This window comes from Ursus arctos, unplaced genomic scaffold (genome assembly GCF_023065955.2).
Source record: "Ursus arctos isolate Adak ecotype North America unplaced genomic scaffold, UrsArc2.0 scaffold_19, whole genome shotgun sequence".
Taxonomy (NCBI): Eukaryota; Metazoa; Chordata; class Mammalia; order Carnivora; family Ursidae; genus Ursus; species Ursus arctos.
The window spans coordinates 1,207,765-1,229,276 of NW_026622863.1; the positions used below are offsets into that span (position 1 = coordinate 1,207,765).

The 21,512-nt window shown below is 64.3% G+C and overlaps 3 protein-coding genes across 5 annotated transcripts in view; 1 reads left to right on the top strand and 2 right to left on the bottom strand.

The window, feature by feature from the left end:
- Window positions 1–1,191: 1,191 nt before the first annotated feature.
- On the top strand, window positions 1,192–10,253 carry LOC113252151 (cytochrome b-245 light chain). Of its 3 annotated transcripts, XM_044382332.3 has the most exons (7): window positions 1,200–1,335; window positions 6,692–6,761; window positions 7,316–7,390; window positions 7,594–7,677; window positions 8,229–8,310; window positions 9,294–9,387; window positions 9,982–10,253. In XM_044382332.3, the coding sequence occupies exons 1-7, from the start codon at window positions 1,278–1,280 to the stop codon at window positions 10,014–10,016; spliced, it is 498 nt and encodes a 165-aa protein (XP_044238267.1). In that variant the 5' UTR covers window positions 1,200–1,277; the 3' UTR covers window positions 10,017–10,253. The 3 variants fall into 3 exon arrangements, with proteins under 3 accessions (XP_057170612.1, XP_044238267.1, XP_026350396.1); XM_026494611.4 differs by lacking the exon at window positions 9,294–9,387; XM_057314629.1 differs by having other exon boundaries at window positions 1,192–1,335; window positions 8,229–10,253.
- A 1,603-nt stretch (window positions 10,254–11,856) lies between these two features.
- On the bottom strand, window positions 11,857–17,221 carry IL17C (interleukin 17C). The gene is given in 7 exon segments (XM_048223670.2): window positions 11,857–12,118; window positions 12,547–12,605; window positions 12,607–12,768; window positions 12,770–12,877; window positions 13,183–13,303; window positions 13,616–13,736; window positions 17,137–17,221. Coding segments are annotated over 7 exon segments (918 nt in total).
- Window positions 17,222–17,690: 469 nt separating this feature from the next.
- Window positions 17,691–21,512, bottom strand: part of ZC3H18 (zinc finger CCCH-type containing 18) — a 62,252-nt gene continuing 58,430 nt past the window's right edge. Inside the window, 6 exon segments of the mRNA XM_057314625.1 lie at window positions 17,691–18,564; window positions 19,152–19,248; window positions 20,247–20,343; window positions 20,749–20,904; window positions 20,906–20,946; window positions 21,173–21,333. Of these exon segments, the coding sequence (XP_057170608.1) occupies window positions 18,351–18,564; window positions 19,152–19,248; window positions 20,247–20,343; window positions 20,749–20,904; window positions 20,906–20,946; window positions 21,173–21,333 (766 nt within the window). The 3' untranslated portion in view covers window positions 17,691–18,350.

Sequence of the window (21,512 nt, forward strand, 5' to 3'; positions counted from 1 at the left end):
GCAGACGTGCTTTTTCGTGGTTCCGACACCAGCGCTCTGGGGCTGCTGTGCTGAGAGGCCGGGAGGGTATAGGCAGAGCACCCAAAAAAGCTGCCTTCTGTCCCCTTTGCTTGTCAACTGCTGGCCACACAGTGGGTGTTCCACATGTGGCCATGACCCACGTTTGGTGGCTGACATGATCACTAAGGCTCTGATGGGTGTGAGGATGTGGTTTGGGTCGGGCTTTAAGTCCCTGTCCAAGAAAGAAGGTGGGAAGTGGGTTTTCTGGTGGGAGTGCTGTTAAGGACATGATTCCCCGCAGCCCAGAAGTTTCTGGGTTCTGAAACCATAGGAATGCCACCCCTCCCCATTTCCCAAACATCAGTGCAATGCAGGGCAGGTTTCCAGGAGGAGGTGGACACCTGGGCCAAAACCCCGTCCCTCCCCCACCAGGGGCTGGGGCTGGGGCTGTGGCAGCTGCTGCTGAAACACCTGCTGGGCTAGGACCCTGCAGGGGAGGGTGGAGGGAGATGACAAAGGAACGCACCCCTGCATTCTGGGTTTCCCCGAAGCTTGGCACATCCTGTCCTCCGGAGTTGGTCCTGTGAACAGACGGTCGCCTGCAGTTTGACCTGGGCCGTACTTGCTCCAGGCCCCGGGGAGATGAGGAAGTGGGGGCTCGGCTTGCCACTGTCCCACCTGGTCGGTACTGGTGCCTTGCTCCCTTAGGGGGCATCCACTGCGTGGCCCTGGTGAATGTTCTAGGCCTTTAAAACTGAGGAACCAGCCTGTCCACACCTCTTCTGGGAGAAGCCCTGTTGCCGCCTGTGGGATCCCTGGTCTGTGAGCGTCCTGGGCTGCCTCTGCTCTCCGGCAGGTGCTCGCGCTGTGGCCCAGCCCGCCGGGGGTCACGCTGGTCCTAAGCAGCCCGGGTGATGCTTGGAAAGTGCAGCTGACCCGGCAGGGCCGGCACAAAGCCAGGGAGACGGACGGTGGCCTCCCCCTCCCGCCCGGAAGGAGCCGGGAGGAGGAAGTGGGTCGGGGCCTGGGCCCGGAGGGGGGCTGGCTGGGCCTACAGGGGACCCCGTCAGGGAGGGAGGCCTGGGGCGGGCAGGGCACCCCACGCTCGGGGCCGGCTTTCACCGAGAGCGCCGCGCGGCCTCCTCGGCGGGGCGGGGCCGGCCACTGGGGGCGGGGCTGGCGGGCGGGGGCGGGGCCGGCCTCGGGCGGGGCTGGCGGCGGCGGCGCAAGCCGCAGTGTCCCAGGGATTCCGCCGAGCCGTGGTCTCCTCCGCCACCATGGGGCAGATCGAGTGGGCCATGTGGGCCAACGAGCAGGCACTGGCGTCCGGCCTGAGTGAGTGCGCGCCGAGACCTCGGGCTGCGGGCCGGGCAGGCGGGGGCGCCGAGACCTCGGGCTGAGGGCGGGGAAGTGAGGACTCGAGGCGGGGCTGGGGACCTGCCTCTGCGGGGCGGGCCCGGGGTGGGGGTGGGCTGCGGCCAGCCGGGCAGTGAGGGACCTTGGCCTGCGGAGGGGGTTCTCAGAGACCATCCACCCCCCCCCCCGCCCCGGCTCCTGCCCACCCCCAGCTGTCCCCTCTACACTACCCCACCCCCGCCCGGACCTCTACACCGAGAGAGGAAGTTGCAGGCAGGGGAAGAAGCGTTTCGTCCTTGGTGGTTTCCGGGGAGTCACTGCCCACCGTGGTTGGGTAAACCCAGCTAGTGGACGCCTGGGTGGCCCTGGTGCCCCGGAGTAGGGGGGCTTTGGACCAGCGGTGGGGAGAAGTTCCCTCTCTTCCTGGGTCCTGAGTGGCAGGTGCTCTCCAAGTGGGGTCCAGCCCCCAGTTGCACAGAAGGGCATCTGGGATTTCATAAGGTGGCTGGAAACCCCCAGAGTGACCCCCGTTCAGCTCTACTCCCAGAGAGACTGCTTCTGGGGAAGAGTGGCAGGGCCCCCAGTCACCCTGCCAGCCATGCTCAAGAGCTCCGGTCAGGGAGTGGTGGGGTGTGCTCCCCAGCTCCGTACTCACAAGCAGGAACCTCTCAGGACTGGGTGGGGTAAAGCGGAGTCAAGAGGAGGGCTCTGCCTGCTCCCCCTCCAGGGACCTGCCCCTCCCAGGAAGGTCCTGTGTCCAGTGGAAAATATGCAGACGAGGGGGTCTCAGCCCAGCAGCATTCCGCTGGGACCCCCCTGAAGCCTTCTGCCACCTGGGGAGAGAAGAGCAGAGGCAGAGCACATCTCCCCGGCCCTACACTGTCAGATCACGTTTTAAAGCACAGGGCCTAGCGTGTGTTGTACGTCCAGGCAGGTCACCCCTGCTTTGGGCATCTCGAGTGGCTGAGAACCCAGTGGACTGGTCTCATGGTGCTCCTCACGGTCCCCAGGCTGTCCACTGCAGACCAGCCTCCCAGGAAGTAGAGGGTTCTGGGCCCCGGGGCCCCATTTGTTGAAGGCCCACTGTGTGCAGGCCGGTCTGGCCTCCGCTGCTGCCTGCAGTGCCGTGGGGCCCACATCTCTCTCACATCCGCTGGGCAGACAGTGAAGTGGGGGCCTGGGCTCAGCCTTCTCCATCATCAAATAAGACCGCTTGTCAGAAGGTCCCCCGGGGCCCCGCTCTGGTGCTGACTTTTCTTCTGGGTGTAAACTGCAGCCTCCAGGGACAGCTCGGGCCTGGTGAGACCCTAGCCAGTCACACCCCACATTTTCTGTTGTGGGAAACCCCATCTGACCCGATCATGTCACCTGCTGCTGGAAGCCTTCCTGTGGTTTTCCAATACACACACCAAAACCAGATTCTGGCTGCTCCAGACCCCGAGGCCTCCAGCTCTCTGCCTTCTCCGGGACTCGCGCACCGGCTTCCTTTCTGTTCCTGGATCTCCTAAGCAGACCGCAGGGCCTTTGCTGAGCTGAAGCATGTGCAGCGAGCTGGCTTCTCCATTCATTTCTGAGCTCAAGATGCCACCTGCTTGGAGGAGCCTTTCGGGAGCACCAGGCACCAAGTAGCCCCAGACATTCTGTCATATTCCCCCTCTTCTAGTTCCCATGTTTATTTCTGTTCCCCCGTTGACGAGACCAGAAGCCCCACAAGAGGCCCCATCTTTCCTTGTTCCTGCTGCGTCCTGCACATAGTAGGGCTCTGTCAGCATTTGGTGGGTGGTGGGAAGTCCTCCTGCCTTCCTGGTGAGCCAGTGGTGTCTTTGCCCCCCTCCTGCTGTCGCCGGGCAGCAGCGCTGCGGCTCAGGATGGGGAAATCACACGCCCAGACACAAGGAGCTGGCTGAACGCAGACTACCACCCTCCCCTCTTCCAGCTCCCCAGATGCTGACCAGCCAACAGAAAAAGTTAATATGTACCAGAGCTCAGCACCAGCAGCAGGAAATCTGCTAGCAGGAAAAGCAGAGTGAGGTTTCAAGGTGGTTTATCCAGGCTGAAGGAAGGGGCGCTGGGGAACAGGGACCGCCAGGGGGTCCAGGCTCTTACCTGGTGGGATTTGGGGGCCTCTGTGTGGAAACAGGCGAATCTGGGCTGCACGGCTGGCGCTGGCTGGAGAGGGCCACCTGCACAAGAAACAGAGTAGGAAATGGTCCCCTCGAAGGACGCTTGGGACCTGTAGTCAGGGCTGGATTGAAGAAGTCCCGGACAAGGCAAAACCGTGGAAACTCAGGCCTGTGCTGTGTGTGGGGAAAGGCCGAATGTCCCCTACCCTGTGCCGGACCAAGAGATCCCCACGCACTGGGCCCAGGCCTGCAGAAACCCCCAAGCCCCCAGCAGAGGCAAACGTTAAAAGTTGTCTGCAAGGCCGTTTGCTCCCTGGGGCACAGGATCGCTGCCAGCCGCCCGCTCACGCCCCCAGTTGGAGGAAGCACGCCGCCCGGGGTGGGCCCCCTCACACCGTGACAGAGCCATAGCAGCCCAGCCGTCTGGAAGACCTGAGAATGTGAGCACGCATTGATGCCTACCCGTGTGTTCCAGACTGCTCCAGGAGTGAAAGGGTCAGAGGATTATACAGCAAAACAGGACGGTGCAGAAAGTGAACTCATGCGGGACGTCAAGAAAGAAAAGTCATTAAAGGTTAATGGATGAATTGAACGCGCTATGAAGACGAGAGGATTCGTGGAACGGAAGATGGGGCTCAGGGAACGTTACAGCACGCAGCCCAGACACGGAGATGGGGTTAAAAGAGAAGCTGAACTGTGTGCAGGGGTGCAGTGGTGGGGGGACCTCCCTGTGGGCAGCAGTGGAGAGAAACCTGCCCCGTGGACAGTGGGTGGGGGAGACCCTCCCCGTGGGCAGTAGGGGGGTGGGGGAGACCCACCCCATGGGCAGTGGGGGTCATGGGGGAGACCCTCCCCGTGGGCAGTGGGGAGGTCGTGGGGGAGACCCTCCCTGTGGGCAGTGGGGAGATAGTGGGGGAGACCCTCCCTGTGGGCAGTGGGGAGGTCGTGGGGGAGACCCGCCCTGTGGACAGTGGGGGTCGTGGGGGAGACCCTCCCTGTGGGCAGTGGGGAGATAGTGGGGGAGACCCTCCCTGTGGGCAGTGGGGAGGTCGTGGGGGAGACCCGCCCCGTGGACAGTGGGGGTCATGGGGGAGACCCTCCCCGTGGGCAGTAGGGGGGTGGGCAGTGGGGGTCGTGGGGAGACCCTTCCCGTGGGCAGTGGGGTCGTGGGAGAGACCCTCCCCATGGGCAGTAGGGCGCTGGGGGAGACCCTCCCTGTGGGCAGTGGGGGTCGTGGGGGAGACCCACCCCGTAGGCAGTGGGGGGTGGGGGAGACCCGCCCCATGGGCAGTGGGGGTCGTGGGGGAGACCCTCCCCGTGGGCAGTAGGGGGGTGGGCAGTGGGGATCGTGGGGGAGACCCGCCCCATGGACAGTGGGGGTCGTGGGGGAGACCCTCCCCGTGGGCAGTAGGGGGGTGGGCAGTGGGGTTGTGGGGGAGACCCTCCCCGTGGGCAGTGGGGGTCGTGGGGGAGACCCTCCCCGTGGGCAGTGGGGGTCGTGGGGGAGACCCTCCCCGTGGGCAGTAGGGGGGTGGGCAGTGGGGATCGTGGGGGAGACCCGCCCCATGGACAGTGGGGGTCGTGGGGGAGACCCTCCCCGTGGGCAGTGGGGGGGTGGGGGAGACCCTCCCCGTGGGCAGTAGGGGGGTGGGCAGTGGGGTTGTGGGGGAGACCCTCCCCGTGGGCAGTGGGGGGTGGGGGAGACCCTCCCCGTGGGCAGTGGGGGGGTGGGGGAGACCCGCCCTGTGGGTAGCAGCAGATGCAGAGGTTCAGAGCTCTGTAGGGTGAATGCTGGGAGGCATAAAGGAAAACAAAACCCTTTTTGGACACATGGTAATGAAATTACAGACCAGTCAAGAAAATCTTAAAATTTACCAGAGGGGAAAAGTGGCTTCGCATCAGACGGACTACAGGCTTCTCCAGAGCAGCTACCAGATGACAAGGGAATAAAATCTTAGGTGCAGAGAGGAAGGCTGAGTTCAGGACCCAGGCTGCCTTGTTCGGAGGGCTGCTGCCAGGCCTTCCTGCGGGCACCCCCGGAGGACGCCCATCAGCCGGGGGCACGGAGTCCAGCGGACAGGACTGGCTGCAAGGAGGGGGCCTTGGGGAATACGCACCAATGGTGAATAATTAATGCGTCATGGAGTGCGCAGCCTGGGGGGTGAGGCTGAGGTTAGCTGAAGTCCACACGTGGTCCGGGAGGAGAAACTTCAGCTCGAGCACGTTAGCAGGAGGAGGGAAAGCGACACAGACACCTGCTAGAGAGAAACAGTGAGTGCAAATCGCCTGCTGCCATCAGTGGTCAGGAACAGACGTGAAGTTTGCTCTCGGGTTGGTGCAACTAGTAAAAACCCAGCGGTATTGGCTCCGTAATCGTGCAAAACCGGAAAAGGTCCCAAAGACGGGAGGGCGGATCAGTCCCTCGTGGTTGATTGCTACAGCAGAACACCGCGTGGAGGGTCTTGATGGAAGGAGGTGGACACGGGCGTGGGGGTGGGGGGCTCGTGGGGCGAGGAGAGTCTTGGTGTGGGGGGGGAGCGCGTGGGGGAGCGCCTCCCAAAGTCACAAGCTCACGCCCGCTCAGTGTCCTGTGTGTCGGACTTGTAGCTGGAGAAGTTGCTGCAAGTTCTGGGGGTGTTCACGCAGCAGTGTGGGCCGACTTAGGACTTTATACTTTAAGATGGCTACAATGGAACATTTCATGTTACGGAGAAGTTGTAACATAATTTCTGGGGAGAAAAGCTCCAGACGTAAGCGCCTCCAGCAGCCCCGGGGAGGCAGCCGCCCGTGGGCTCGAAACGGCGGACGGACCAACCGCAAGCCCAGGAAAGGCCAGGGTACGCGTACCTGAGAGCTGGGGCCCAGGGGAGACAAACGGGAGCACCGTGTGGCCGGGAGAGATGTCCGTCCGTGGAAACACAAATATCAGTGACGTCTCGAAATGCGGGAAGCGAACACTCAAAATGGCCAGGCGTCGGAGCCAGGCAGGGGCGAAGACCAGCCCCACCTGGGCGCCCCGGGCGCTGCTCCCTCAGCCCCTCCCCCAGCTCACGTGCTGCTGCGAGGGCTCCCCCACCTGTGTCCCCTGCCCGGTCAAGCGTGTCGTCCCTCTGGAGCCTCTGTGGCCGACTGCTGGGCTCGCCGGGGCGGGGGGGGGGTGCACATGGAGAGGGCTGGGGACTCCTGCTAACCTGCTTCTCCTCTGTCCGCAGTCCTCGTCATGGGTGGCATCGTGGCCACTGCCGGCCAGTTCACCAAGTGGTACTTCGGCGCGTACTCCATGTATCCTGCCAGTGTCGACCCCAGGACGGGGGCAGTGCTGCTGGGCTCCGGGTGGGGGTGCGGCTGCCCCTGGGGGCACGGCACGTCAGTTTCCCTGGGCCCTTTGGACGCCCCGCAGCGGGGGCGGGAGGGGGGAGAGGCAGGATAGGGCTCAGGTTCAGTTTGGGAAGCCAAGGCTGGGAGCAGGGGAGCAACTGGCCTGAGGCCAGGCATCGGTCTGCAACTGGGCCAGGGGTGTCAGCAGCCCCGAGAGCTGGCACTGAGGCCTTGGGAATTCTGGGGGTCCCCTCCGTGCCCCCCTCTATCAGCTGTCCCCCTGGGCCAGCCTGGGATCTGTCCGGGAGTGGGCTGAGCCCCTCTGGCCCAGCTGTGACAGGCCAGCCAAGGCCGGCCTTGGGGGACAGCGGGCAGCAGAATGGCTGGACCTGTTGGAAACTGCCTGGCTCCCAGCTGTATGACCTCCGGGAGGCAGCTGCATCCCTCTGTTTTCTCAACAAAGGGGGCTCACTCTGGCCCCCAGGCTGAGCCCGGCTGTTCCTTAACGGCATGTTCAGCGGCGCAGGCGTGTTTGTCTGCCTGCTGGAGTACCCCCGGGGGAAGAGGAGAAAGGGATCCACCATGGAGAGATGGTGAGTCCCCCCCTGCTCTGGGGGCCACCCCACAAGGGAGGACACTCCTTCTGAGGCTGCAAACACCCTCCTGGGCGAACAGGCCAGAACCTGCCCAGCTGCTGTGGCCCCTTGGTCTCTGGGAGGGAAGAAGACGGGGCCGCGGGGGGCGGGGTGCTGCTAAGTAGGATACCGTCTGTCTTCTTCCCACCCCCTCTGCCTAGTGGACAGAAGTACATGACCAGAGTGGTGAAGGTGTTCGGGCCTCTGACCAGGAACTACTACGTCCGGGCCTTCCTGCACCTTGCGTGAGCCCCCCCGCCCCCCGCCCTCCCCTGCAGGGATCAGGTCGGCCCTGCCCTAAACCCTCCCCACTGCCTGGATCAAGTCAGCCCCATCCCCGCCCAGATGCGCTTCCAGACTTGGCACCAGGGCTTCCCCAGACCTGCTCTGTCCCCCGCCCCCCCCATGCTGCGTAATGGTTCACGCAAACACTAGGCACTTAACCAGGAGCTGTCGGGGGGGGGGGGGGGCTGACGAGGCTCACCTGGGCGGCTCTGCTCACTGCCTTGTGCATGCGTCTGCTGGCTCCTGACGGGGAGGCCACAACACACAGGCCTCGACAGCCATGTGGGCTTCCTCCTGGCGTGGTGGGTGGGGGCCAAGCATCAGCACCCCAAGATTGTTAAGGTTCAAATGAAAGCAGAGGACGGCTCCAAGGGCCCAAGCGTAGAAGTCCAACCTTTGGCAGGACTGGGCGTGTCGTCCAGCCAGGGTTCTGGGGCCACACACGATAGTCTGTCTGGTCCTGGGGGTCCTGGGGCCGCGAGCCCTCCTGACTGCCCCGCCCCCTCCCCAGGCTGTCAGTGCCTGCTGGCTTCCTGCTTGCCACCATCCTGGGGACCGCCTGCCTGGCCATCGCGAGCTGCATCTATCTGCTGGTGAGTGTATCCTCTAGGGCTGGCCCGCGGGCATGTACCACCTCCGTCCCCAAAGGCAGCTCTGCCGGCAGATGCAAGGCCAGCAGGCGGTGTCCTCGCTCGTGCCGTGGCGGGTCCGTGACACCGCGGCCACCGTTCACTGCGCATGCGAAGTGTGCTAGCTCGTCTCTGCTCCTCGACCCTGCTTTGCGACCGCAAAGTGGAAAGTCAGGTGACGTGGCTGGCCCGGGGTCCCACGGCCAGCCAAGGCCCCACCGGATTGGGCTCCATGTGGCACACGTTTCTCATCCAACCTGTCCTTGCTAACTTGGGGTGTTGTCGGGAGCCCGTCCTGGGGAGCCCGTCAACAGTAGAGATGCCACGTAGATGTTTTCCAAAGCTGCCCTGTTGGGCCTGCCTGGAGTTTGACACCTGCAAAGGCCCCGTGGTGAGGATGCACGTGACCCGGTCTTCACAGAAGGGCTGGCGGACGTTAGGGCGGACGGTGTGGACGGGAGCTCTGCCGGGCACAGGCTTTGGGCCAGATGCTTCGCTTCTCTCGCACTGAATGTTCATCCTTCCGTTTGTGTGTGTTCTTGAAGGGGGGGCACGTTGTCTGTGCTCCAAACGCCCACGGGCCCAGACGTTTCACAGCTTGGCGACCCGCCGGCCGGCCCCACTGCTCCCCCAATGGGAACCCTTCCTGTGTTCGCTCTGCTGCTTCCCGAGTGTAGTCGCGGGGTGCTGGGGGGAGGGGTGCGTCACCCGCATCCAGCCCCTGCACCCTCCCGGCACTAGCGGGCTTGCTGGGTCAGGGGTCGCCCAAGGGATGCCCCGCCTGCCCACCCGCGTGCTCCCTGCCAAGGCTGGCTGGGCTGCGGGTCCGACCTGCTTCCCTCTGCTGCGGGTCTGAGCTTCCTCTTACAACTGCCCGTTGTTCCAGGGGCCTGTCTTTTCCGTATTAACTTGAAGGGATCTGTGAATGTTCTGTGAGTGCATTTCAGACCCTGAATACTTGCTCGGCCTCGGCGAAGGGTCTGTTCACCGTGTGTGAAATCCTCCCCCGGGCAGAACAGAAGTTTGTCCGTTTGCCTTCTGGTTTGTGCCTTCTCGGACACCCTTTCCTGACCGTGAGCCGCGTGTCTGCACGCTCTCGGATCCACTGTATAGTTTCCTTTTCGGGGGCAGACGCACTAGCATTGAAGTTAGGAGGTGGGGCCGCACTTCTGCTTCCTAAGTGACATGACGTCACACTTCTTCTATCAAGGGTCGTGGGTACAGATGAGAAGCACACGCTCCCAAGTCCTCCCAGCCCGCCGAGGGCCCCGCGTCCAGCGAGACCCCATTCTCTTCCCTGGCCTGCTGTGGCTGGTGCCCCCAGGGAGGCCCCCTGCCCTCCCTGGCTGCCCCCCTGGGCCACTCCCACCCTGTGGTCCTGTCCCAGCCTTAGTCCCTGCAGGGTGGGGGGGGAGGCCCGGTCTTGGAGCATGTGCCTGAAGTGGCCTCCGGGTTGCCCTCCCCCCACTGTGGGGTCCCGCCCGGAGGGTGAAGCAGCTGGGGTCTGGGGTCCTGGCTGTCACTCTGGACTTAGTGGGTTCCGATGTGGGTCCCGCCTGGTTCCCCGGGGCTGGTGGTGGGGGTGGAGTGGGCCTGCGGGAGGCCCTATCAACCCAGCTCCTCCGTGTCCTGCAGGCGGCCTTCCGCGGAGAGCAGTGGGTCCCCATTGAGCCCAAGCCCAAGGAGCGGCCGCAGGTGGGAGGCACCATCAAGCAGCCGCCCAGCAACCCCCCGCCCCGGCCCCCAGCCGAGGCCCGAAAGAAGCCCAGCGAGGGGGAAGCAGCAGGTGCAGCGGGAGTTTCCGGTGGCCCCCAGGAAAACCCGGTCCCGGTGATCGACGAGGTTGTGTGACCCGTGTCTCCAGCGGTCCCCCTTGTAGCCCCCAAAATAAACCGAAGAGAGCAGGCTCCGTGACTCCCTATGTGCACCCCGCTCCTGATCCGGGATCCAGCTGCAGCCTAAATCTTGGATGGGCCACTTCTCACCCTCTCTGCCTCCCCATCTGCCTGTCCCGACGGGCCACTGCCGAACCACTGCCGAACCGCCAGTCTCCCGCGGCCCAGGATAGACGCCACCCGTGCCATGCCAGTCACCGCCATCAGGGGAGGCCCCTGGCCTGTGGCCTCTGGGTCTCCTGGACCCTCGGTGTGGAAGTGCAGTCCCTCCCCCTCCCTGACCCAGCCACCATTCCTTCACCAGCAGCCCGAGTCGCGCCTGGTTCTGTGGCATCCGTCGCCCGTGGGGCTCTGCTCTCAGAGCCAGCCACATGGTAGAAACTCAGTCACGTGCCGAACAAAGCGTCCTTCAGATCCCAAAGGTCGCTCGTCCCCCTTTCCTGGGCGCTTGCTTGCACACAGTAGGCCTTCATCAGGGGTGGAAATGGCTGGTCAGACAGGGAGGTGCTGAAAACTGCCCTTAGATGGGCCAGGGAAACTGAGTCTCCAAAGGGGGGTCATCACCTTGCCGGGACTCTGATTGCAGGCCGACCAGGTCCAGAGGCCAGGCCGCCTGGCCTTGGGGCAGCCCCTGGCGGGCCAGGTCACTGCGGGTGGGCAGGAGCCCCCCGGGGCGTCCAGGCAGCAAGACCGGCCTTTGGATTGACCTGGGTCTCTGGTGGGACTGGAGGAGACATTCAGACCCTTGGAGGGGATGGTGGGCTGCACAGGCGTGTCCCCCTGAGCCGACACCCCCGGCCGTGGGCAAGAGGTAGGTCCCCCTGGTGGAGGAGGGCCTGCCCGCATGGCGGCCAGACAGGGAGCCGAGCCTCTCCCCGGGCGCCACGGCCAAAGGTGTCAGCAGGTGAAACCACCAGGGCCCGCAGGGCACACGTGTCCGCACACTGGCCACCCTCGGGGTTCGCGCATAGGCATTTCTGGAAGGACGCCAGAGTCTAGGGCCAGCAGCTGCCCCTGCAGGACCAGCTGGGTGTCGGCCAGGCAGGGGTGAGGGTGAGGAGGCAGCCTTCAGCCACTGCTCTGTGCTGCCGCCGCTGTGCTCTGGGGGTTTGTCAATTAAACAACACATTTACACTTAAAATAAATAGTTGTTTTAGAAATACAGGGGTACTTGTTTCCAGGGGAGGCTGGGAAGGGAAGCTCGGGGGACAGGGACCAGCCTGAGGCCAGTGAGGGCGCTAGGGAGCCCGGGGAGCCACAGACGTGGAGGGGACATCAGAACACATTTCCCATCATTTAACACGTTCTAGTTGAATAAGATGATTCCTTCTAGCCCAACTGTTTTTGCAGAAAGGGTAAACCGAGTCTCGAGATGGGCCTGACCAGCACAAGGGGACCCCACAGGCCCCAGGGACGCAGCTCTTCCAGGGCCTGGTCTCCACCATCGTTCCTCACCCCTGAGGCCTGGAGCCTCGGTACCTGCCCGGGGACCCCGGGGGCAAATAAATAACCAATAAATACACATAAATAGGAGGGGCCCTCTCTGCAGAGACCCCGACTGTCCAGTCTGGGGGGGCGACCCCCCGGTGCCGGTGAAGACAGCCAAGGCCGCTGGTCACTGTGCCGACCTGGGCAGGACGCAGGTGCAGCCGACGGGCACGCGGATGAACTCCGTGTGGAAGGAGAAGGCCCCGGGCGTGGGCAGCCCCGTGGCGTCCCGCGAGCAGGGCTGGCGGCGGAGGACCAGCAGGCTCTGCAGCAGCGGCACGGAGCTGAGCGCGGCCGTCTCCCGGCCAGTCTTGGTGTTGATGCAGCCCCTGCAGAGGCACTGGGCGACGGCCAGCTTTTGCGGGTAGCGGCTCTCGTCGGTGTCCACGCTGCGGGGACAGACGGTGTGAGGCCCCCGCCCGTGGCCACGGCCCTGTGGCGGCCCCTCACGCTCGGCGCGCTCCTGGCCCCACAGGAGCAGAGGACACCGGGCTGCGGGGCAGGGGCACGGGGCCCCCAGGAGTGAGTCTCGTCGCGTCCCCCTCACTGTCCCCTCAGAGAGCTCCCCCCACCCCCGACAATGGGCCCAGCCCACCCTGGCGGGGGCTCAAGCGTGGACCGCAGAAGTGTCCCAGGGCACCCGGGGACCAGAGCCGTGCTGCCGTCTTGCAGACGGCGCCTGTGGTGGGGCCGCCCTCCCTGCCTGGGGGTGACGGCCCACCCAGCAGGCGAAGACACTGAGGCTCAGAGAGGGGAGGGAATGGCCCAAGCCCACAGAGCAGGGACCCCAGACCCCGCGAAGTCCCGCAGCCCTCACCGGTATCTCCAGGGCGAGATGGAGCGCTGGTGGACATCGGCGTCCAGTATCTCCTCCGGCCCGCAGCACCGGGCACTGGGTCCCAGAGGCGGGACCATCGTGCCGCCTTCTGCGGCCCCCTGCCTCCAGACTGGACACCAGGGCTACAGGCAGAGCCTGCTCCCACTTGGCAGCTCGAGCCAGCAGGTGTGGCGGGGCCTGGCCCGGGGGCAGCTCCTCGGCCGGAGTAGCAGCGTGGAGGCCCGTGGGGGTGGGGCCCCCCCCAGAGCTGGGGGCCATGGCGGGCCGGGCTGGTGGGCAGCCAGAGCAGAAGCAAGAAGCCGGGTAGGAGCTGGTGGACAGACATTAGGTTGGGTCAGGTCAGGGGGTACCCAGGGAAGGGGGGCACCTCCCTAACCTCCCGGCTTGCCCTATTTCCTATGGAAAGATGGGGTATGGCCCTCCCTCTACAGTTGGGGAAAGTGAGGCCAAGAGGGAAACTTGGCCCTCAGCCCAAGCTCCCCAGAGCACCAGGGCTCCTGGGTCCAGGCTCTCCTGTGCCCAGATTTGGGGGTTCTCCTGGACCCCGTGCCAGCATCCTCTGCTCGGGGGCCGGCGGCACGGTGCAGGCCGGGGCGTGGGGAGAGGCCAGCTCACCAGGCTGACCATGGCAGCAGCGGCGCTGGGCTGGAGAGGCGGGTGCAGCCGGCTGCAGGCCTGGAGGCTGTGGACCTGGAGGCTGCCCGGCTCCAGGTGCCCTTTATACCTCCAGCCACACCTGGGGAAAATCCGGAGCCACTTCCTCCTGGGGAAGTGCCCGGCTGTGCTTCCTCCTCCCCTCCCGGTGGGCCCCACTGTCCCTCCTCCCTGCCCGGGGCAGGCCATGCTCACCCCCATCCTCCTTTCCCTCCCCCACCCAGGGGGTGCCTTGCAAAAGGAGCCACCAAGCCTCTTAGGGCTGTTTCGGCGGCTTGGCGCTGGGAGTGGGGCAGCTGGGGCAGCTCGCTCGTCCACACGGCTGTGTGGAACTCCTCGGGGTGGTTCCCCAGGTTGTGGACACGCGGTTGGCCTGTTTTTTATATTTTTATACCTGGTGCCTGCCTCCAGCTGGCAGGTCGGGCGGTCCAGAAGAGGCTCCGGGAGCTGGGGGCCGGCCAGCGTCTTCAGGCTTGGGGTTGGGTTTCTGAGGATGTCCTCAACACCACCCCACTCTGGCAGCCAGAGATGCGGTGAGAACGCCTTGGAAACTTTAAAGTACCTGCACCCCAAAATTTGAGAAGGCCCCTCTCACTCAGGCTGCGGGCTGCGGGGGGGCTGCAGGGGGCGGTCCGGTGCCTTGGTTGTCCTGCGGGGGACAGTTGGAGGCGAACTTGCAGAGCTTTGGACGCGGCTCCCTGGGTGCCCTGGCCACCCCTAAGACGCAGGGCCCCATGTGCCCCGTCTCCCCTATCAGAGGCTACCGTGTCCCTAGCTGAGGCGGCTCTGAGGGCAGGGGAGTGGCCAGGACAGGGCCGTTCCCTAAGTCTCCAGGGACACCAAGACCCCCTGGAGGAGCAGGCCTCTCCTGGTCCTTACAGGTGTCTGCACCTGCACCTGCTGCCCTGCACCCCCCCCCCCCGGGAGCAGGACAGGCTTAGGGGAGACCCTGTCCCTCGCTGGCCTGGAGGAAATGCTCCTTCCCAACTGATGGATGGTAGATGCGTTGAGTCCCCAGGGCTGCTCCTGCCTACAACGCCCCAGCCCTGGTCCCCCGTCCTCTGTTTGCATACCTCCTGCAATGTGGAGATCACCACCTCCGCATTAGTTTGCTGGGTGCTATTGCTGCGTACTACACGCTGAGGCCTCCATAGCTCTGGAGGCCAGAGTCTGAGGTCAAATCGGGGGCAGGGTCCATTCCTTCTGGGGGGTCCGAGGGAGGACCGTTCCCAGCTCTTGCAGCCTCTGGGGGCTGCTGGTAATTCTCAGAGTCCCTTGGCTTGTGGCCACAGCACTGCTCCCCCACCTCCTCTCCATGTGGCCTCTCCCCCGTGTCCGTGTCTTCTAAGGACACTCACCCGTGAAGATCTCAAGATCTTCCCCTTAATGACATCTGCCAAGACCCTCGGTTCTTCCCAGGGACGGGGCCAGGCCTTTCGCGGGTGTTGGGGGGAGCACAGTGGAGCCCAGGACCCCTGTACAGGGCGGTGCTGGAGGCTTGCTGGGCCAGCTCTCGAGGGAGCCCCTCCTGAGGCCAGGCTGAGGGCGGCCTCCATCCCGGGAGAGTTCCAGTCCCTCCTGCGTCCCCCCCGGGAGGCAGAGCGAGCCCCTTGGGCAGGGACGGTGGTGTGGGGCAGGGCCACGGCCCCAGCACAGAGCTGCGGCTGGCGCCCAGGGCTCCATGAATATGCGGGAACAAGGGGGAGAGGGGACGAGCCTGGCTCCCCGGGGAGTAACACGGGGTGACAATGCCCCAGTTGCAGGGTGCTGGCAGGCAAACCCCAGCCTGGAGACCGAGGGAGGGGGACACCCGCTGTGCAGTGGTCTCGCCTTCCTTTTGGGGGGGTCTGGCTGCATCCACACATGGGTGCCATTTATGAAACAAAACGGCTTTGTAAAATGGTCACTTCTGCTGTGGCTGCCGGGCGTGCCCCCTCCTGCGGGGCGGCGGCTGGATGTACTCGCAAGTGCGGCCCCAGCCTCACCCCCTGCCCACGCCAGCCCCCTGCGGGTGAGGGCAGCTTCCGCATTTTCTGTGCCTTTCCAGAACAGCTCATGGGGTGGACAGCGCGCTTGCAGAGGAACCCTGGGATCAGGCTGCCCGCCATCCGCTTCTAGATGCCACCGCCCCTCACGGCTCCGCGTGGTCCTGACAGCCGGCCCCCAGGGGGCGGGGGTGGGGGGGAGAACTGCCCGAGGGGGACGGGGGCAGGGCCGGGGGTCGGGGGTCTTGGCCGGCGGCGCCAAGGCCGGAAGGATGCGGGGCGGGGGCCCAGGCGGCACCTCATTCCTGCGGGTGGCTGAGGCAAGCGCAGAAGTCCCAGGTTGGGCAAGACTGGAAAGGCGCCACCAGAGGAAGGCTGGAGGGAGTCCTGGAGGCGGCGTCCCAGGAGGCCCCGCCCTCAAACCGTGCCCCTTGGACCACAGGCCTCCGTCAGTCTCCTGCTGAGTGAGGCTGCCGCCACCGCCCTGGAGGGGGTGACAAGTGTCACTGGGGGCAGCCAGGCGGCTGGGCGCATGGAGGAGGGGCGGGGGAGGAGGCCCAGGCGCCTTGGCGGCAGCACGGCTCCTACAAACGACCAAAGAGAAACCCGCAGAACTTCATTTTCACCAAGCGAGCTGCCGCGTTAGCCTGACATGTTCACTCATGACGTTGGAGATTCTCACATTTGAGTGACAAAAATTACAAAATAAACCCTTCTGTTCTGTCCACTCAAGAGAGACGAGGAGGGAGGCCGCAGTGGGGGCCGGGGGCGTCAGCAGGGGCCGGGTGGTTGGGGAAGGAGCATGGGAAGGCCTGAGGGGCAGGGTGGGCTGCCCTGAGCTGCCAGAGTTGGTGTGAATTAGTCAGGTCGGAGATCCAGGAATAGGAAACAGCATGCGCAAAGGCCCTGGGGTGGGAGGAATGGCAAGCAGGTGGGGGTGGGGTGGGTCAGCATGTGTAACGTGGCGGGGCCGCTCTAGCTGTGGAGACTGGACCTGGACACAGGGGCCAGTCTAGTGGACAGACATGGAACTGGAGGGACAGCCCTTAATTATCCGCACTATTTGCATGTTAACTACAGCCAGGATCTCAGCCATCGTGTTCCCTGGAGCGCAAACATGCCTGAGGACCCATTACATAACAGGGCTTCCTCTTTCCAGTTGCCTGGCCCAGAATGTTCTTTCCACAAATGTTCTTTCCACCAGACTGGGCAGGGAAGGGTGGGCTTGGGCTGTGGCCCTTCCCCCTCCCCGGACAGGTACTACTGAGTCCGGCCCAGAGGAGCCGTGAGCCCAGACGGGCTGGGGTCGAGGGGACCCAGGGCTGTGGCTCCAGCCTCAGGGTCAGAGGCCCGGGACAGGTCCGTGGGGCAAGGAGAGCTATGCGCAGACAGGGACGTGTGGTGGGCTCACCTGTGGGCTCCCGGCTGGCTTGCCGGGGTGCAGTGGCTCGGGGGTACAGAGCACACGGGGTCAGGCTGGCCCCAACCTGCCCTGGGTTCTGGCTTTGTGTCCTCTAAGGCCACCCACTCAGAGAATGGGAGTTCCCTTTGAACCCGGCTTCGACCGACAGATCAGGTAAGCCTTGAAAACTTGCTGAGACACAGGACCGAGGCACCGTGGTGCAGGAGGACTCACATCGTACAGGACGTGGAGGCAACATGGAACACCGTCCACGGGATGCTGACCCCGCTCACCCCCGGCCCCCACGCTCTGATGGCCACCCGGCCTCGGGGCAGAGCACTCGGCGGGTCCCGCGGGCAGGGGAGAAGCCCTGGGGCTGCTTCCTGCTGACCTGGCCTGTGCAGCTCCCCCCACCGGAACTGGAACTGGGGAGGCAGCATGGGCCCCAGGGGGTGTTTTGTCTACCAGTGGAACTTGTTTTAAAGCAATCGGAGCATGGAGGGGGCACCGACTCTGCCCACCACAGACCGTGTGGGGGTGCTCTGAGGCCTTGGTGCTCCTCGGCGAGCTCACTCCCCAAGAAGCGGCTACAGCGGGCAGCAGGGGTCCCCATTGATGGTCTAGGCAGCGATGGGGCTCTCCAGCGGGGAGCGGGGACTGCGGTGGGCAGGAGGACGGCCCTGCTTAGACCTCCTCACAGCAGTGGGACCACGGGACGGTCCTGGGCCCAGGACTCGTCAAGCCTGCCTGCGTCTGCCTGTGTGCACACAGGGGGACCGCGCACGCCCCTTTGGGGCCAAGCCTGACGACCGTCCTTTCTGGCCTCTTTGCTCCAGGACCCATTTCGGGGAAAGTGGGTCACCGGCTCAAGTGGGAGGTGCTCCCGTGTTCAGGACGCCCCGCCAGGCCCAGAGCCACCACGAGGACACGAGGGGCCCCATCCACGGGGGCCGGGGGGCAGAGCCCTTGTGCGAGCAGCGTCAAGGGCATCTCATCAGGGCCTCCACGGGCCACCAGCCGGGGCCGCCAACTCGCCAGGCAGGCCCAGGCCCACGGAATCATCACCACCAGGGCAAGACGGCTGCTTATCAAAATACTTTATTTTAGGAGACCCCTCAAAAAAAGACCCTCCACATTAGACAGACTCCCAACAACACCCTCAGCCTTTTTTTTTGGTCTTTTCTGTATTTTTTTCCTTTTTAAATCAACTAAAACAATCTGATGCTTAAAATAAAAGACAGGAAGTATTTCCCAATCGGACTTCAGTCAAGAATATATATCTATTTTCTGACCCTGGGGCCGGGCGGGGGTGGGGAGGAGGCGGCTCAGGAGCACGAGGCGCTCCTGGGACAGGAAGGAGCGCGTGCGGAGGACAGGACGCAGGGCAGGCCGGCGGGCAGAGGGGAGGGAAGACGGCAGGCGGAACCGGGCACCCGGGGCTGATCGTGTACACGGACTGCCACTGCCGCGTCCTTGCTGCCGCCGCGCCGCCGGCCTGTCTGGCGGGACCTCTGCTCCGGGACGGGGCTGGTTCGGTCTGGTCTGGTCGGGAGAAGACTGGGACTCGGCTTCATCTTCATCACGTGTGGCTTCTTTTCCAGCTGAGAAACTTTTTTTTTCTTTTTTAATTTTTAAAAAGATTCACAGCCAAAATGAGACATTAACTTCAAAATCCAAGACGGCTGTGCTGACGCTAGTTATAAAAACATGAGAGTCTCGCTGCGGCGGGGCCGAGCCACGGCCTACACCTTCCCGGGGATCTTGGCCCGCTTGCGCGCGATGGCGTCCTCCACGGCTTTGAGCTGCTTCAGGAGCTCCTCGCGCCGCGACAGCGTGCTGGCCTTCCCTGACTTGGTGCCGCCGGAGACGGTGCTGCCAGTGCCGGCATCGGAGGCTTTGCCGGGCACACTTGTGACCTTGCTGGAGCTCTTGCACTGGGGTGACAACTGGCGCTTCCTGCAGGGTTGGGGGGGGCATTAGAGGGTCCGCCATGAGCCTCCCGCTGGGCGAGGACACGAGGCTCTGGCGGCCGTCGGGACGACAGCAACGCTGGGTCTGGCCTGGCCGCAGTGGGGTGTGTCGTCGTCCCCCCCCCCCCCCCCCCCCCCCCCCGGTTGTGGAGAGTGAAGGCGGCACAGCGTCCAGGGCTTGGCTGCTGCCCTACTGATCCGTCCCTCCTGCTTCTGGTGCTTCTTTGCAGGCTGCCCCTGGGTGGGGAGGAACCCCACGCTGCTGACCCAGGAGCAGCCCCGAGGGCAGAGACACGTGTGGGGCTACACGGAGAGCCGAATCCCATACCCATGGGCACCACAACCCTGAGCACTGGGCTGGCAGGGAAGGGCCTCACAGCCGACCCACGAGAAGGAAATCTCTGCCCTGCTTCTGGGGCCGAGGGGAAGGTGGGAGAAGCTGGAAACACCAGGAAGCCTTGTGCCTCAGGGCCCTTGTCCTAGGACCTGCTTCGGGGCAGGAACACTCTGGCTAGCCCGCCCTGAAGCCGCAGCACACATGTGGTCCGCCTAGGGCATGGGTGGGGCACTCACCTGTCCGGTGGGGCCACTGGCACCTTAGAATTCTGGCCTCTCTGCCGCTCTGGCTTCGGGGAGCTGAGTCTCCCGCCTGACTTCCGGTCCCGAGAACCTGGATGACAAGGACGAGGTGAGACCACGGTCCCAGCCCAGAGTGGGCTGGTGTGCACAGAAAGGGTTCGGGCGACCCCATGCCAGAGTCACGGCAGCTGAGGACTGCCTGCACGTTCTCACAGGAAGAGGGAAAGGGCAGAGCCGGTCAGAAGAAAGGGACAGGGCAGTGCTGGTCATGCTGGAAAGTGAAGCCCCAGGAGCCCACGGAGGCCGAGGTCAGGACAGGCCACCGAGCTCCCACTTATCCAACACAGACCCGCTCATCACTCACACTTCTGAACTGGGAGCAAACAGGGAGGGGAGGGGAGGAGAGAGAAGTAAAACCAAGAAGATAGGGGTGTTCGCCGCCCCGCCGTCTAGTGAGCACGGGGCCCCGCAGAAGGGCAGTGGGGGTGGTCAGCGCCCAGGGAGCACACAGGCGCTCGCACCAGCTGGTTCTCGGCCCAGGTGGGTGTGCCGTGGTCCCGGGCTCAGCGGCACAGGGGAGGGGCACCCCCTCCTGCTCCCGACAGGCCCCTCGGCCCTCGCTTGGGGGGGAGGACGGCTGCGCGCTGGTGATCAAAGCCGGCCAGGCAGACGGCCCACAGAGGGCTGGGGTCAGATGGCTTGCGCAGCAACACCGGGCCCCCCTGCCTGCCCTCCCCCGCTCCCCAGAGTCCGCGCCCTGTGCTGTCACGGAGAAGAGGACCGAGCCACCATTTGTCAGCCAAACACTGAAGACCTTTTCAAAGAAGAAAACACAACGACGCTCCTGACTTTTGTTCATGGAAATATAGTTATTTTTCATAAAAAATGTTATTTGTGTTAAAATAGAATACTTTGTTACTGCTACTTAGCATTAATAAATGTTGACTTTTTTCCCGAGTTTTAACTTCTAACACTTCAATATCGACGGATGGAACCACACGAGCGTTAGTTCCTCGGGGCCCATACGTAATAGCTCATGGGGTCCTGGCCCCTCTACCCTCCTCGACCCTGCGGAGGCGTGAAGCTCACCTCGGTCTGGGGATAAGTTCGCCCGCTTGGCCGGAGGAGGACTCTGCCTGTCTTTGTCCGAGGGCTCATAACGCTTCCTGTTCCCTTTGTCGGCCGCCTGGAACAACGGAGGGAGCGCGGCGGTGACGGTCTCACTCCCGTACCTGCTCCCACGGGTGCCTCCTCTGGGTGCCCACGGGGCCCCGAGGGAGGCAAGGCCCGGGGTGTTGGGCCTTCATTCTCTGCAGCGAAGGTGCGCAGAGAGGACCCCAGGGGACTCGGCATCCCACCCTCCCGGTCCTAGGGAGCCTTGGGGATGTCAGCTCACACAGGCCCCATCACACGGAGAAGGGCCGGGGAGAGCACCCACCAGCCCCGGGACGCTCTCTCTCCCAGGACACCCACGCTCCCCCGTCAGGGCAGCAGGACGAGCGGGCTGACGTCCGGCCACTGCTCTCTAGCCCCAGGCCCCCCCCGGGAGCTGGGTCCCCGGAACCGCCGCCAGTACCCGCCCACGGCTTACCTTGTTCAGCAGCGTCAGCTTGATCTCCTTGTGGGCAACGAATGTGCCCTGCTGGGGCTGCCCGGGGGTCGCCTGCTGGGGGGCTGTGGGCTGCTGGGGTTTACCGCCGCCGGAAGGCTTCGAGGACCTGGGCGGCTGTGCGGACGGGTCCCTTTTTCCGCTTGTCCTCTTTAACCCCATCTTCCTTTTTAGACTTTCCTGCCAACAACAAAGGCTAAGTCACAGTCGCCATCCCGGCACGGCGGTCCCGTGGGCCACCTGGAGGGGATGTGCTATGAGCCAGGCCACGCGTCTGTGGGACAGAGCCGGGAGGTTCCTGCGCTTTCCTATGTAAACAAGCGAGGCAGTGCGCGCACCCTCTCTCCGCGAAGGGCCTGCCCGCCTCTGCAGCCACAATGCCCAGGACGCGAGGAGCCCCCTGTACCTTTCTCCTTCTTGGTCTGGGCTGGGGTGGGGGACCGCGAACTTGCTGAGGACACGGGGCTGGCCAGGTCTGCGTACATGTCGTCTGAGTCCACGCTGTGCACCGAGCTACTACTCGACGTGGCGCTGGACACCGAGGAGACGCTGCTCACGCTCAGGGACCTGGACACACACAAGCACGTGTGCACCCACGTGGCCCCAATGGAGAGACGGCCGGTGGCCAGAGGCCATGGGGGGCCGGTCACGGGTGTCCATGTCCACCCTCCCCAGCCTCCAGTTTCGAGGAACATGTTCCACCAGACTGGAGACTTCAGGGGGTACTGTGGGCGGTTTAAAGGTGC